General features: G+C 42.3%; 1 protein-coding gene across 1 annotated transcript in view; it reads left to right on the top strand.

The window, feature by feature from the left end:
• ATP6V1H (ATPase H+ transporting V1 subunit H) overlaps positions 1–14,793 on the top strand; it is a 77,039-nt gene that overhangs the window by 45,168 nt on the left and 17,078 nt on the right. Inside the window, exon 12 of the mRNA XM_083187097.1 lies at positions 7,781–7,959. Within this exon, the coding sequence (XP_083043223.1) occupies positions 7,781–7,959 (179 nt within the window). The remainder of the gene's footprint in view (positions 1–7,780; positions 7,960–14,793) is intronic.

The following is a 14,793-nucleotide window of genomic DNA, read 5'->3' as shown; positions in this document are numbered from 1 at the left end:
CACCACAGTCATGGATACCTTTCCAATTAGGATGTGTTAAATTATATGATGTCTAATATGAATTTTTCACAATATGTTCCAAAATGGCATTATTCTTCATCCAAAATTGGTTAAACATACGAGAAGAAAAAAACATATCCTACGCGTTTCGTCCTTTAGGACTTCATCAGGGGCAAATGAGCAGCACGCAGAAGATGGTAAACTTTTACTCAAAAACTGATTCAGATAGAATATAAAAATGGATTCCACCTTAGATCCTAGAATAGCTTGGTATGCAAATCTTATCTAATAGACCATATTGTTGCATAAATACCCAAATGTCAATAATCAACTGGTATCCTAAAACCATTTACGTAATAGCACATTAAAATCACACAATACAGCACAACAGATAGATTTAGTTTACCCTCACTCAGGGTATGCTTGCGATCCCCCTGCCCACACTAACCCTAACTCTCCCTAACCACAGACTAATCCTAAACCTCCCAAATAATGCCTAAACCTAACCCCCTGTCTGACCGGAACCGGCCCAGCATTCGTACCATTCTGGATGCTGGCTGTTGAGATTCTGGTGTCCGCTTCCTGATCCTTTTGAGGTTCCCAGTGCTGGCATCCTGACCACCGGTGTTCGGCTCTGTAAATCGTGTTTCAGCTGAGATCTTAAGGGAGCTGGCTACTCTCTACTAGATGTGTGGGGTTAGTGATTTCTGCAGAATATATATTTTGTTGTCAGAGGCATGGAAACTGGCATTAGGAGCAGGTGCTAGTCCAGACATTCCACATGGAGCATTGTGGGGTTGCTCCAAGGAAGGCAGCTCTTAGTTTAGGTATATTTAATTAAGAGCCATTCTCATATGGCTCTATACTAGTTAATTAAAGGACCCACACTGATGGGTCCTATAAAGATGAGTTTGGGTTGCGGTGCCCCTGGATTGGTGTGGCTGGGTGGCACTGAGCTGGCACACACATTTTATTTAACACTTCTCTCTTACTGATAATCTCACTAACACTATTCCTTTAATATTTTAATTCCATTCATCACTTTTTATCACTTTCTGTACATAGCTGTGGATTCCTAACACTATAGGTTATTAACACTTTACTTTTTTCAGTGGTGTGCTGCTCTGGGCTTTCTGGCTTAAGTTGATTTTTGGGGTGCAGCACCTTGCACCCTAGATATAGCATTAGGGAACCCCAATACTCAGAGAAGCCTTGACAGTGGGCTTTGGTGCTTTCCATATATCTGCAAACATATGTAACTAAGATCTAGTGAATTCTATTATTACGTAGGTTTAAGGGGGGGGTATTCAATCCCGGGTCACGACTGTCGATCCGTCCTGACAACCATAACCCTGGCCCAATTTCTGTTTGCTTGACAGCATATCGCCAGGCCGGATTCAATGTTCCGCTTGGCAATCAGTGAAAAGGGGGCTTGTCCGCGTAAATGGCCGTGGGTTGTCCATATTCGGACATTATCGTCAAAATGGGCCCAACAGCTTTTACAGTCGGGCCCGTTCTATCGACTGACGATAGTGCCATTGAAGAGCACTGAAACGTTGATCACTAATTGACACTGTGCTGTCGTTTTTTGCATCTAAAGGAATCGAGTGCCGCACCTACCTGCTTATGTGTATTGCTTTGATTTCTGTGAAGGCACCGCTCTTGAGAAGATTGAGGAAGTTTGGTATGGGCGCCAAAATTCTGACCAAGTTTTATAGACGTAACATGGAGAGCTTGTTGACTGGCTGTGTTATGTTGTGGTATGGGAGCTATTCTGCCCAAAGTCACAAGGCACTACAGCGAGTAGTGAGAGCGGCTGAGCGAGCCAGCGGCAACAGACTCCCTGCCATCCAGGATATCTATCCCCAGCGGTGCCTGCTGAAAATTCACAGTATTATTCAAGACCACAGTTACCCAGTTTGCAGCCCTTTCTCACTGCTACCATCGGGGAGGAGGTACAGGAGCATGGCTGCTCACACTACAAGACTCAAAAATAGTTTCTATCCTCCGTCTATTAGGTTATTGAGCTCTAACCCATAGCACTGTATTTTTTAATCCTGATCTTTGACATACATTTTTTTTTTTGCCGAGTTGACTTTGTGTTAAACTGCATATGACAAATAAACGAAACTTGAACATTGACAGGCTTGCGAAGGGCGGCATTACACTCTGGTGGGGTGGCAGCTAACTATCACAGGGGGATCGCACCAAGTGCTAATTCCCTGTTCAGGTCTGAATCAGGCCCCTATGATCATTCTGTCTGTTAAGCGTCTTGAGTGCTATTGGAGAATACTATATAAATACAGTTATTATTATTATTTTAAGAAATTCCCCAGACAATAAATGATCTTCTCTGATAACAAGTGGGACTGTACAAATCACCCCAGTGTATTCATATTCATCTGTAATCAATAGGTCTTGTTTACAGATACTTGAGAAGCTCAATGAGTGGTGCTCTTGTGGTGTGGAAGTGCTGGCAGTATTAGATGCTTCAATGGATTTATTGTTGTCATGGCAACAGCAACTCTTGGGGGGGGGGGGGGGGGACAACATTTTAAATTCTAAACCTTTAAAGCACAATGGCATCTATGATGATGTGTATCATCTCTTCATCTTGCAATGCAGTTGTTAGGTACAGGTTCTGGGATATGGGAGCTGCACTGACAAATCAAGGCTACTTTCTAAATGCCGCTGTAATTGTATGTGTGCATGGATAATGCTACCATAAACTCTACTGTAAGGCAATAGCACTCGCTAGAATCAGGTTATAAATGCACTTCTGTGTCTGAACCTTTTCCATTAGTGTAGTATTGTTGTCTTTAAAACATGGGTGTTTGTACGTGTAGTAGACCTCAATGTCACAATGCAGAAAAAACTCTAGGAAAGGAGAGTCAACGTGTATATGTATATATATATATATATATATATATATATATATTTCTGCTAATAAGTTTACATGCCCTAGCAGAATTTGTGCTTTTCTGTCCATTAGAGAATATGAATGATAACTCGCAAATTTTTCTTTCACTCATGGTTAGTGGTTGTATGAAGCCATTTATTGTCAAACAACTGTGTGTACTCTTTAGTGTTCAATCTAGCACTCGCCATCTTTGAAAACATCTTGGTACTTCTTTACTTTCACGGCGCCACTCTAGATAGGACAGATAGGATACTAGATAGGATACGATTTGTATGCGATTTGACATAAGATATCGCATAAGATATAGGATAGGACAGATAGGATACTAGATAGGATACGATTTGTATGCGATTTGACATAAGATATCGCATAAGATATAGGATAAGATTTACTATCCATTTCATTACCCCACTATCCACTAGGGCGTGGAGTGAGAATAGAATAGTGTGGCGAGCGCAGCGAGCCACCGAGCCCGAAGCGTGGCGAGCGCAGCGAGCCCCGCGAGGGGACACGGATGTTGTTTGAAAGCAAGTCCCCAATATCGCATGCCATTTGCATGCAATTCCATAAAATACATTCCGTGTCCCCTCGCGGGGCTCGCTGCGCTCGCCACGCTTCGGGCTCGCTGCGCTCGCCACACTATTCTATTCTCACTCCACGCCCTAGTGGATAGTGGGGTAATGAAATGGATAGTAAATCTTATCCTATATCTTATGCGATATCTTATGTCAAATCGCAAACAAATCGTATCCTATCTAGTATCCTATCTGTCCTATCTGTCCTATCTGTCCTATCTAGTGGCGCCGTGAAAGTAAAGAAGTACCACATCTTTGAAAACACATGCAGTTCCTCTTCCCTGCCTGGGGTGTCGCTGTCTGCTGTAGTGCTTCTAGCACAGCGTGGTCTGTATATCAGCACTGATATGCAAACCAGACCTGTGCTAGAAACACCACAGCAGACAGCGATACACCAGGCAGGGAAGAGGAACTTCATGGGTTTTCAAGATGGCGGGTTCTAGAATGAACACTACTTTTTTTAAAATCATAATGACAACAGAAACTACCCAAATGACCCTGGTCAAAAGTTTAGGTACTTGTGTATTATCACGGCGCCCACGATATTCAGTTGTATGGCATTGTATTCCATTTAAAATTGTATACCATTGTATATGGCATACAATGCAATGAGATGCGATTTTAAATTGTATATACAATCTTTAATTGTATAAGCACCTTAATAGGTGCTTACAATGTTAAATGCACCCCCACGCCACTGCCACTATCAACGCCAAACCGAAGTGTGGCAAGCGGCGGCGGTACGCGTCCTCTGACCTTTTCATCCCCCCACTATCCACGTCGGTGCGGAGTTGACTTTATATAGTGTGGCGAGCGCAGCGCATTACTTCACATGTATTCCGCGTCCCCGCGCGGGGCTCGCCACGCTTCGGGCTCGGTGGCTCGCTGCGCTCGCCACACTATATAAAGTCAACTCCCTGCCGACGTGGATAGTGGGGGTATGAAAAGGTCAGAGGACGCGTACCGCCGCCGCTCGCCACGACTCGGGTTGGCGTTGATAGCACGGGTGGCGTGGGGGTGCTTTTAATATTGTAAGCACCTATTACGGTGCTTATACAATTATCTTATAGGGGGCACATTTAACATTGAAAACACCCATTAGGGTGCTTATACAATTTAAAATCTTATACCATTGTATATGCCATACAATTCGATGGTATACAATTTTAAATTGTATAACATCTGCTAACATTGTATCGCATTGCATGGCATATCATTGTATGCCTTATGGTATGCGCTGCGATGGGTGCCGTGATAATACACAAGTACCAAAGTTTACATACCCCAGTTCTTAATACCGTGTATTGCCCCCTTTAACATCAATGACCGCTTGAAGTCTTTTGTGGTAGTTGTGGATGAGGCTCTTTATTTTCTCAGATGGTAAAGCTGCCCATTCTTTTTCGCAAAAAGCCTCCAGTACCTGTAAATTGTTGGGCTGTCTTGCATGAACTGCACGTTTGAGATCTCCCCAGAGTGGCTTAATGATATTGAGGTTAGGAGACTGAGATGGCCACTCCAGAACCTTCACTTATTCTGCTGTAACCAATGACAGGTCGACTTGGCCTTGTGTTTTGGATCATTGTCATGTTGGAATGTCCAAGTACGTCCCATGTGCAGCTTCCGGGCTGAGGAGTGCAAATTTTTCTCCAGTATTTTCTGATAACATGCTGCATTCATCTTGCCATCAATTTTTACCAAGTTTCCAGTGCCTTTGTAGCTCACACATCCCCAAAACATCAGCGATCCACCTTCGTGTTTCACAGTAGGAATGGTGAACCTTTCATCATAGGCCTTGTTGACTCCTCTCCAAATGTAACGTTTATGGTTGTGGCCAAAAAGTTACATTTTGGTCTCATCACTCCAAATGACTTTGTTCCAGAAGTTTTGAGGCTTGTCTCTGTGCTGTTTGGAGTATTGTAAGCAGGATGCTTTGTGGCAATTGTGTAGTAATGGCTTTCTTCTGGCAACTCGACAATGCAGCCCATTTTTCTTCAAATGCCTCCTTATTGTGCATCTTAAAACAACCACACCACATTTTTTTCAGTGAGTCCTTTATTTCAGCTGAAGTTATTTGTGGATTTTTCTTTGCACCCCTAACAATTTTCCTGGCACTTGTGGCTGAATTTTTTGTTGGTCTACCTGACCGTGATTTGGTTTCCACAGAATCCCTCATTTTTCACTTCTTAATTAGATTTTGAACACTGCTGATTGGCATTCTCAATTGCTTGGCTATCTTTTTATATCCCTTTCCTGTTTTATACAATTCAATTACCTTTTCCTGCAAATCCTATGACCATTCTTTTGCTTTCCCCATGACTCGTCAGTGCAGCACTGGATGAAAGATGCAAGGGTCTTTCAGGAGACCAGAAACTCACTGACCTTTTATACACACACACTGATTACAAGCAAACAGATCACAGGTGAGGATGGTTACCTTTTAATAGCCATTCAAACCCGTTTATGTCAACTTGTGTCCATACCTGTATTATCAGGCCAAAATCTCCAGGGTATGTAAACTTTTAATCAAGGTCTTTTGGGTAGTTTCTGTTGTCATTATGATTTAAAAAGAGTAAACACAGTTGTTTGACAATAAATGGCTTCACCCAACCACTAACCATAAGTGAAAGAAAAGTTTGTGAGTAATCATTCATATTCTCTGACAAATGGCCAGAAAATCACAAATTATATTAGGGTATGTAAACTTATGAGCACAACAAAGGCCTTAATATAATACTGATTGCAAGTCAACCTCATTGTCTATCAAAAAACCTTGGTTACTGTACTCATTTAATCCAACCTGCTGTCCTTTGAGTGTGAGACGCTTGAGTTGGATTCTGAAATGTTATGGATTCATAATTCAAAGATATAGTATTCAGTGACATAAAGGGAAGGTACAGATAGCCCTGCTAAGAGGTGTGAGGGTACATATGACACACAAGGTAGCGCAATAGCAGCTGTAGCCTTTGATGCCATTTTATGCTCAAAAATAAGGACAGACTGCAAGTTCCTGTCTCTAGGTCACAGGAACAATGGTAGGGGTATTTTACCCTAGTTTTTCTGTACTGAACTTCTGAGTATATGATCTATAGAACTCTAAAGAAGCGTGTCTCTTATTTGCTGGTGGTACTGAAGAAAAACAAGTTTAAACACATGTATATCGTGTATGTGTGTGACAATCAATAAAATATAATTTTACCCACAAAAAAAGTTTAAAAGAAAAAATATATATAAAAATCTCTTTTTATATTTATAACGTATGTTTTAATCTAAATCTATAAAGGTACTTGTTTCCTAGCACGGCGCCCTTCGGGTCCCATACCATACCATAACTTAAGGTATGCGATGGTACCCGATCAGACCAGACCGACCCGATTTTAGGCCTTTAAAGACGTTTCCCGTGCAATTAAAAATCGGTCGCATCGCATGCCATTATAATAACATGCAATGCGATGCGACCGACTCGATTTTTACATTGTACCCAATGTTAAATGCCCCCCCATTGTTAACGCCATGCCACGATCAACGCGTCCTCCTACCTTTTCATACCCCCACTATCCACGTCGGCGTGGAGTTGATTTTATATAGCGTGGCGAGCGCACCGAGCCCGAAGCGTGGCGAGGGGACGCATAATACGTGTGAAGTAATGCACGTCCCCTCGCAGAGCTCGCTTTGCTCGCCACGCTTCGGGCTCGCTACGCTCGCCACGCTATATAAAATCAACTCCACGCCGACGTGGATAGTGTGGGTATGAAAAGGTCGGAGGACGCGTTGATCGTGGCATGGCGTTAACAATGGGGGGCATTTGACATAGTAATTACCCATCAGTGTGGGTATACAATTAAAAATCTGGTCTGGGGGGCATTTAACATTGTAATCAGCCATCAGGGTGGCTGTACAATTAAAAATCTGATCAAATCGGTCGCATCGCATGCTATGCGAATGATTTTTCCGACCCCATGTCATACAATTGAAATCGGTGGCGCCGTGCTAGGAAACAAGTACCTATATAAACAATGACTATTGATTTGGTAACCCCATTCATGTTCAAAGACCAACACGTACAAATAAATATATTTATTGATAATGATTTATGAAACAACCTAGTGAGAAATTTACCCCTGAATTTATCTGAGTGCTTAGAACCCCCTGTGTATTTTTTCTTTTTCTCCCCGTGTGTTATTTCTGCTCAGTCTGGCTAACAGTGGCAGCATAACAGACTTGATAGAGTTAAGATTCATAGGGACATCTGTAGATAAGCAGCTAAATGCGTGACTGTTGGTTCTAGAATCTACTGGAAAAGTCAACCGAGAGAGAAACCCGACAGGATTATGCTCTGGCCATGATCCAGTGCAAAGTCCTGAAACAGCTGGAGAACTTGGAGCAGCAGAAATATGACGACGAGGATATAGTTGACGATATCAAATTCCTTTTAGAAAAACTAGGAGAAAGTGTTCAAGATTTGAGGTTAGTATCGAAATGTGTTTGCAATTCATTGTAAATTGTGTCCATAATAGATAAGTGTGAACATTCAAAGATTGACATGTGCTGGAGACTACAATAAAACATTTAATCTAAAGTAACAGTATGTACAGTAAGTCAGCTATTCTCGATGATATGTTACTGCTAGCGTTTATGACCTTGGCTTCTGTAGTGTGCTGCTTGGTATTCAATTGAAAGCTATCTTTTCACCCACGGTCTCTGGAAGATGGGGATTTTATTCATAAAAAAGAAACCTTGAATGAGTTTTTCAACACTGACAGTTACAAGTGAATTCAAATCCTTTCCTCTTTGTCAGTACTCTTCATGTGGCCTTTCTATATATCTGAAAATCTCCGTATAGAGTTGCAGCGCTATTTCATTGACGCTCATTGATATACAGGTGTATAAATATAATAGGTGATAGATGAGTGTTCATCATACTGGCAAGGGTTTATCTTTCCACCAAATTGAGGACACCCATGCTTATTGTGCCTTCAATGACCTTTTCAGAATGACAAGAATCTCCTACCTGGATTAGTTTGATGAGATATGCTAGTGCCACCCCAACCTCCCCGCCATGACAGCACCTGATCCCTCGCCAACATCTTGGGGCAGTATCCTAATAAGACCTGACATAAGACAGGTATATGAGGCTGACATGACAGGTGTGGGTTATTAGATAGTATATAGATAGACCGTAAATAGGTAGACCCCAAAAGGTCAACATGTACAATAGGGTGACAGGGTCAAAAGGTCGACATGGGAACGGTGAACGGGGTCAAAAGGTTACCCTGAAAACCGGTAGACCCGTGAAAAGTGTAAAAAAAAAAAAGTACGAACAAGCCGGTTTAAATAAAAAAAACTCATGTCGACTCATGAAAGGCACGGAGGGGGTGTGGTTGGCCTGTCATTCTGGAAGGGGGAGGAGAAATCTGGGTTATTTAAGGCCCCTTTAAGTCTTTATGAACGATGTCAGATTATGGCTGGTGGCTAGGGAGTTGGTCTCTGTTAGGAAGTAACATGAACATCCTACTCTTCTAAAGTTACTGTTTTGCGGTCATCAAATGAGCATTTGCAATCTGCTTTCTTCTACTATAAAACTGTGTGCCCACGGGGTAATTTCATACCTCCCAACATGACCCATTCCAGGAGGGACACGATGCTCTGTTTCTGGACTTCTCTCTTAATTTATGATTGCCATCACCTGGTTTAAACAGGTTAATTGATAAGAAAGGTGTTTCACCACAAGTGATGGTAATCTTAAATTAAGAGGGGTGGCCAGGAATAGTGCATTCCAGCCCTTTGAGTGCCAACATTTGTGAGAGCTGTTTAAAATATCTGCTTAAAATGCCAGCGTCGCTTACGTTTGTTATATAAATGTAAAAACAATGTTGTGTAATAAAAGATTGTGGGGGGGTATTCAATCCCGGGTCACGACGGTCGATCTGTCTCGTCAGCCGTGACCCTGTGCCGTTTTCGTTTTGCTCGACAGCATATCGCCAGGCAGGATTCAATGTCCCTCTTTGCGATCGGTGAAAAGGGGGCGTGTCGACATAAACGGCCGTGGATTGTCGAGATTCGGCCGTGATCGCAGCAATTCACGGCTGTAATCGAAAAAAAGTCGGGCCCGTTCTGTCGATCTGCCTCTTTCAATGCTGTCACACAAGACCGCATTGAATAGGCGCTCGCCACTATTTCCCCCCTTGGAAATAGCGGCGGCGATTGAATACCCCCCCATATTTCCTATATTTTTTACACCTATTTTGACAAATTCGCTTGGCACTCCAAGGGTTAAGCACATCGCTCAGCGTGGGGCTCCCGTCGCCCCGTGTGTACGGGGCTTAAGGCTTCCCTACCACAATGTGTATACGTATTACAAATAATTGATATAATTAAATATTTGTTATTTTAATTGCAGATGACAAGGATCTGTTTTAATTTAATCTTTAAGCGTACCAGTTTATTGCAAATGCAATTATTTATAAACCATTTAAAGTTATGTACATAATCATTTATAACGGTAACAGAAGGGTATTTTGCAGATGGCTGCTGGCATGTACTGTGCTCTGCTTGAAGAATACATTTTGACTGCTAAAACATGTTGCATCCTAATGTAACATTAATACATAATGTTGCTTTAGTAATAAAATTGCTTAGGCTGAATTTAACGTACTGTAGGGTCATGCTACAATCAACAACCAATAAACCAGAATGTCAAAATATCTAAATCACCTGTCCATAGGCAGATTTGTAGTGTCTACAGTGCCAGCAGCAGCAGCAGCCTTAGAATATAATAAAAAATAAGCAGGATTGAAATGATACTTGCAATTTGCCCTTTATTAGTTCTGTATTATCAGTATGTGAAGACAACTTTGTCTTTTTTTTAATTTTTTTTACGACCAGCTGATTAACCGGGATACCAGTAAAACTAAATAAGAAATGGATACATTTTGCTTAGACTCTACCTAAGGGCCAACAACTGAGACACTGTGTACTACTATTGACTAAAATCAGACGCACACTTCCAGAGAACCAGACATAATTTTAACACATTCATGACCAGACGCAGCTTAATATCCTAAAGCCTAGAGCAGTCTGAGTAAGGTTCCTATTTAGTTTTTCTTCTTAAAATGATGGAGGTCCTTTAATTATTTTTGTTTTTTTTTGTTAATGCAGATGTATTTAATAATGACTTTGCATATGACATAATAGTCCTAAACATACAAAATGTACTTCTGATATCTCTCCATACAGTATTTTTGTTGTTGTTACACAATGCAGAACATTACCAGTATCTTAGCCCCAAGCGTGGGGATTCTAGATGTATGTCTCCATATCTTTCAGAGCTGTGCTTTTTATTTGCGGCATTAGCAAAATGACTGGAGCAGACTGGTTGGGTCAATCTCTGTCCACTTTATCTTCAGGGGGTATTGAAACTGTGGTGATATTTCTGACAGGTGGAAATATCGTCACCTAGCCTGTTCAATGCCGCCGTTTCCCACAGCATTTAAGTCTATCCATTTTAACTTTTTTCAAAAATCGCATTTGTATTGTGAAACGGCCGTGGATTTTCGAATCCGCAGACCTTTTTTGACAATCAGCGGCCGTTTTCGCCAGTCCATGGACTTTCCGACTCTCGACAGTTGGAACATTGAATTCCGACTGTCGAGTTAGTGTCAGAAGCCGGCGAAAACGGACAGGATTTGGACTGTTGGGACGTTCACGACAGTCAGAATGCCGGATTGAGCACCACCCCAAGACCTTATGGGCCATACACAGGGGTCGATTTTTGCCTGTGTTCTAAGCGATCTGTATAGATTACTTAGAAATTATGCAGAATCGCTCTGTGTGTGCACCCCATAGCGATGGCGGTGTACAGTCCCATGTGTCGCCAGCAGCCGTTTTGATCTTTAGCAAATGCAGGCAAAATCTTGATAGATCATCTGCCATTTGCATAAAGAACATTGGTTAGCACAGATCTCTCAGCACAGATCGCTATGTGTGTATGGCCGATCTAGTCCCCGGGAATCTCAAGGGAAATCGCCTAACCTACATCGCTCAGCACAAACGTAAGCATACTTTACATCTCAACATGTGTATGCCCCTTTAGTACATAGACCCCCTAATTCCTATACACTAATGGGTAGAGAGTTAACCCGAGTACACATTAGCCAATTCTTTGTTAATGATATGCATGATAACGATATTGTAATGTCTTACACATTATATCACTCCTACAGGTCGTTAACAATGGCAATATAATTTAATGTGTGTCGGGCTTTATTCTGTAGATTGGGTCATGAAGAGAAAAAAAAACAATAGAAAACTTCTATACTGTAAACAGTCCTAGATTTATTGTGACCATTGTCTCAAGGAACATGCGACCTGGGACGGTGTAATAAAGTGCCAGGTTACTTCAGGCTATCATTCTATGGATCAATGAGCTGCCCCTGATCTGTCCACATAGACCCTTCCTGCTGCCTATTTGTAACAGTAAGCGAAGGTATTACCATAGTGAAAAAAATGGATCTTAAAAACCAATATAATATGAGTTAATATCAAACTTGACCAGGCATTTTTTATTTGTATACAGTGAGCATATATCTAGTCCAGACTATTGTGTCAGATTTCTCGTAACGCAGTTGGTGCTCTGCTCCATTTTGGCCCAGTATCCAAAGCAATAGTCGCGCTGTCCATAGAGGGCGCTATGATGGTTTAGATGTGTATCTGGTACTCCGCTTCAGATCGCTAAATAAATAAGTAGACTGATACAATGTATTCTCTTGAGCCAGTAGTTGTACAATAAACTTTTTATATGGTTACTCAGAAACTTCTCATGTAAATCGCCATATATCTTATTACGGGATACGGCCCGATTTAGGTCGTCACCGTTGGGTCGACAGGGTTCTAGGTCGACATGGTTTTAGGTCGACATTGTTTTAGGTCGACAAATGCTTTAGAGCGACATGGGACAGGTCGCAAGGTCGACATGTTTTTTTTTCACTGTTTTTTGAGCCGACATGTGCCGACAGACTGTATTTCATGCCCTACCATCCACTAGGGTGGGAGAATAAAATAGTGTGCCAAGTGCAGCAAGGCACCGTGCCCGAAGCATTGCGAGCGATGGGAGGGGCTGCCGTTGACTTCCAACTGTGTCCATGTCGACTGTGTTGACATTCGGGTCAAAAAACAGTGAAGAAACCTGTCGACCTAGAACCCTGTCAACTTAGTTGCCTGTCGACCTAAGTTGGGTCGACAATACAATCCACACCCCTTATTAATTGTCTGCTTATGACCTTTTTGCAACTTTTAGAAAAAGGACAAAAACAAGAGGTTTAATGCTCATTCTGTAACATGGTTTAAGAGCATTTTTGGGGCAGATTGCAGTTTGTATGACATTTACGTTTGACCCAGGCTGAATTTCTGAAGACCCATGCCTGGTGGTTTATTTACACAGCCCGGCACTTCTGATCATGTTACAGAAGGAATTGATTTGTCTGTCTCTAGTAGCAGAAGGCCGCTTTATAGAAGTTGGAGATCTCATTAATATTCCTTGCACATCCAGAGTTTTACTGGCCTCAGATGTCTGGATAACTTTAGTTCGCAAAAGATTTACAGATAATTGGTCACTGTCCCCAGTTTGTTTTAAAAAGTTATATAGACGCTTGGATCTAGGGCAATGGTCCTTAAGCAGAGACACACTAATCTTACAAATTGACATGTTTACTGGACCATTTTATGGAGCAAGATTTTTCTTTGTTAGTGTTAGTGCCATCTCTGTAAATATCACAATTTGTCTACTTGCTCTTCTTGCTGGTTGTGCTATAAACCTGTGACAAGGCGACTGCAGCCTGAAGAAGTACATTTTTCTTCTTTCCCTGGGTTTTCATTGAGCTGAAGGAAAATGATATCAAATGTTAGTCTATTTGTTTTTAAGTCCGACCTACTGTAAAATCAATATTTTAATTTTAATATAAATTAAAGGCTTTGACTGTTAAAGATGATTAATGGATATAGGTTGAATATCCCTTATCCAAAATGCTCGGGACCAGAAGCATTTTGGATAATGAAGTATTCTGTATTTCAGAATCTCTTATATATTTGGCTACATCTGTCACTCAAAGTGTGTCTGGAGCTGTAACGCTGGGTGGAGCCTCTGACTCACATGACTGACTCACATGACAGAGAACCAGCCCAGTGAGCCCACAGACAGTGCCAGACACCCTCTGCCTCTCCATGTTACACAGCAAAGACACAGCTACACACCAGACACACCAGGTGAGCGCCCCACACCTCCATACCTCCCAACATGACCCTCTCCAGGAGGGACAGAATGCTCTGTTTGTGGACTTCCATCTTAATTTATGATTGTCATCACCTGTTTTAAACAGGGTAATTGATAAGAAAGGTGTTTAAGCACAGGTGATGGTAATCCATAAATTAAGAAAAAAGTCTAGAAACAGAGCAATGTGTCCCTCCTGGAGAGGGTCATGCTGGGTATGCACCTCCCTCCCTCCCCCCCCCCCCCCGTTCACGCCATTTCCCACGATTAAATGGCACATGCAAAACACTGACATGGCTATGGTCGACAATGAAAAAGGTTGACAAGATTTATTTTTCACTTTTTCAATGTTTTCATATTCATTCTCATGTGTCGACATGGACACCAATGAAGTGCCACACTTATGTCAACATTTACATGTGTTGACCTTTCGCTGCACCCCACGTCCCCCCCTCCCGCGGTTCACGTTGCCCCCCACGACCCCCCCTAACGCGATTCTCCACCCCTGACCCCCCCTCCTGTCATTGCGGCAACCCCCCGCCCCCGCGACCCACCCTCCCGCAATTCACTGCAACCCCCTGCGCCCCCCTCCCACGATTCGCGGCACCCACACACCCCCCCCCCCCCCGCAATTCACGGCATTCACCCACGACCCCTCCTCCCTTGATTCGTGGACACCCCTCACCTCCTCCCTCCCACCCCTGCGCGATTCACGGCAACCCCAGGATTAAATGGCACATGCAAAACACTGGCACGGCTATGGTCGACAATGAAAAAGGTTGACATGAGTTTTTGAAGATTTCTTTTTCTTTTTTTGAATGTTTTCATATTCATTCTCATGTGTCGACATGGACACCGATGAAGTGCCACACTTATGTCAACATTTACATGTGTTGAACTTTCTGTGTTGATTTTTTCTTGTAACAATTTTTTTCCAGTGACAACTATGAACTATGTGCACGTCAACCTACACATCAACCAATTCTTTGTATAATATATAACATCTGTTCTGTTTTACTGTAGGTGTTTTAAGTCAG

The sequence above is a fragment of the Crinia signifera genome, chromosome 5, assembly GCF_055691185.1.
Source record: "Crinia signifera chromosome 5, ASM5569118v1, whole genome shotgun sequence".
Classification (NCBI taxonomy): domain Eukaryota; kingdom Metazoa; phylum Chordata; class Amphibia; order Anura; family Myobatrachidae; genus Crinia; species Crinia signifera.
The sequence above is the reverse complement of the archived record's forward strand: the minus strand, read 5'-3'. Positions and strand labels throughout refer to the sequence as shown.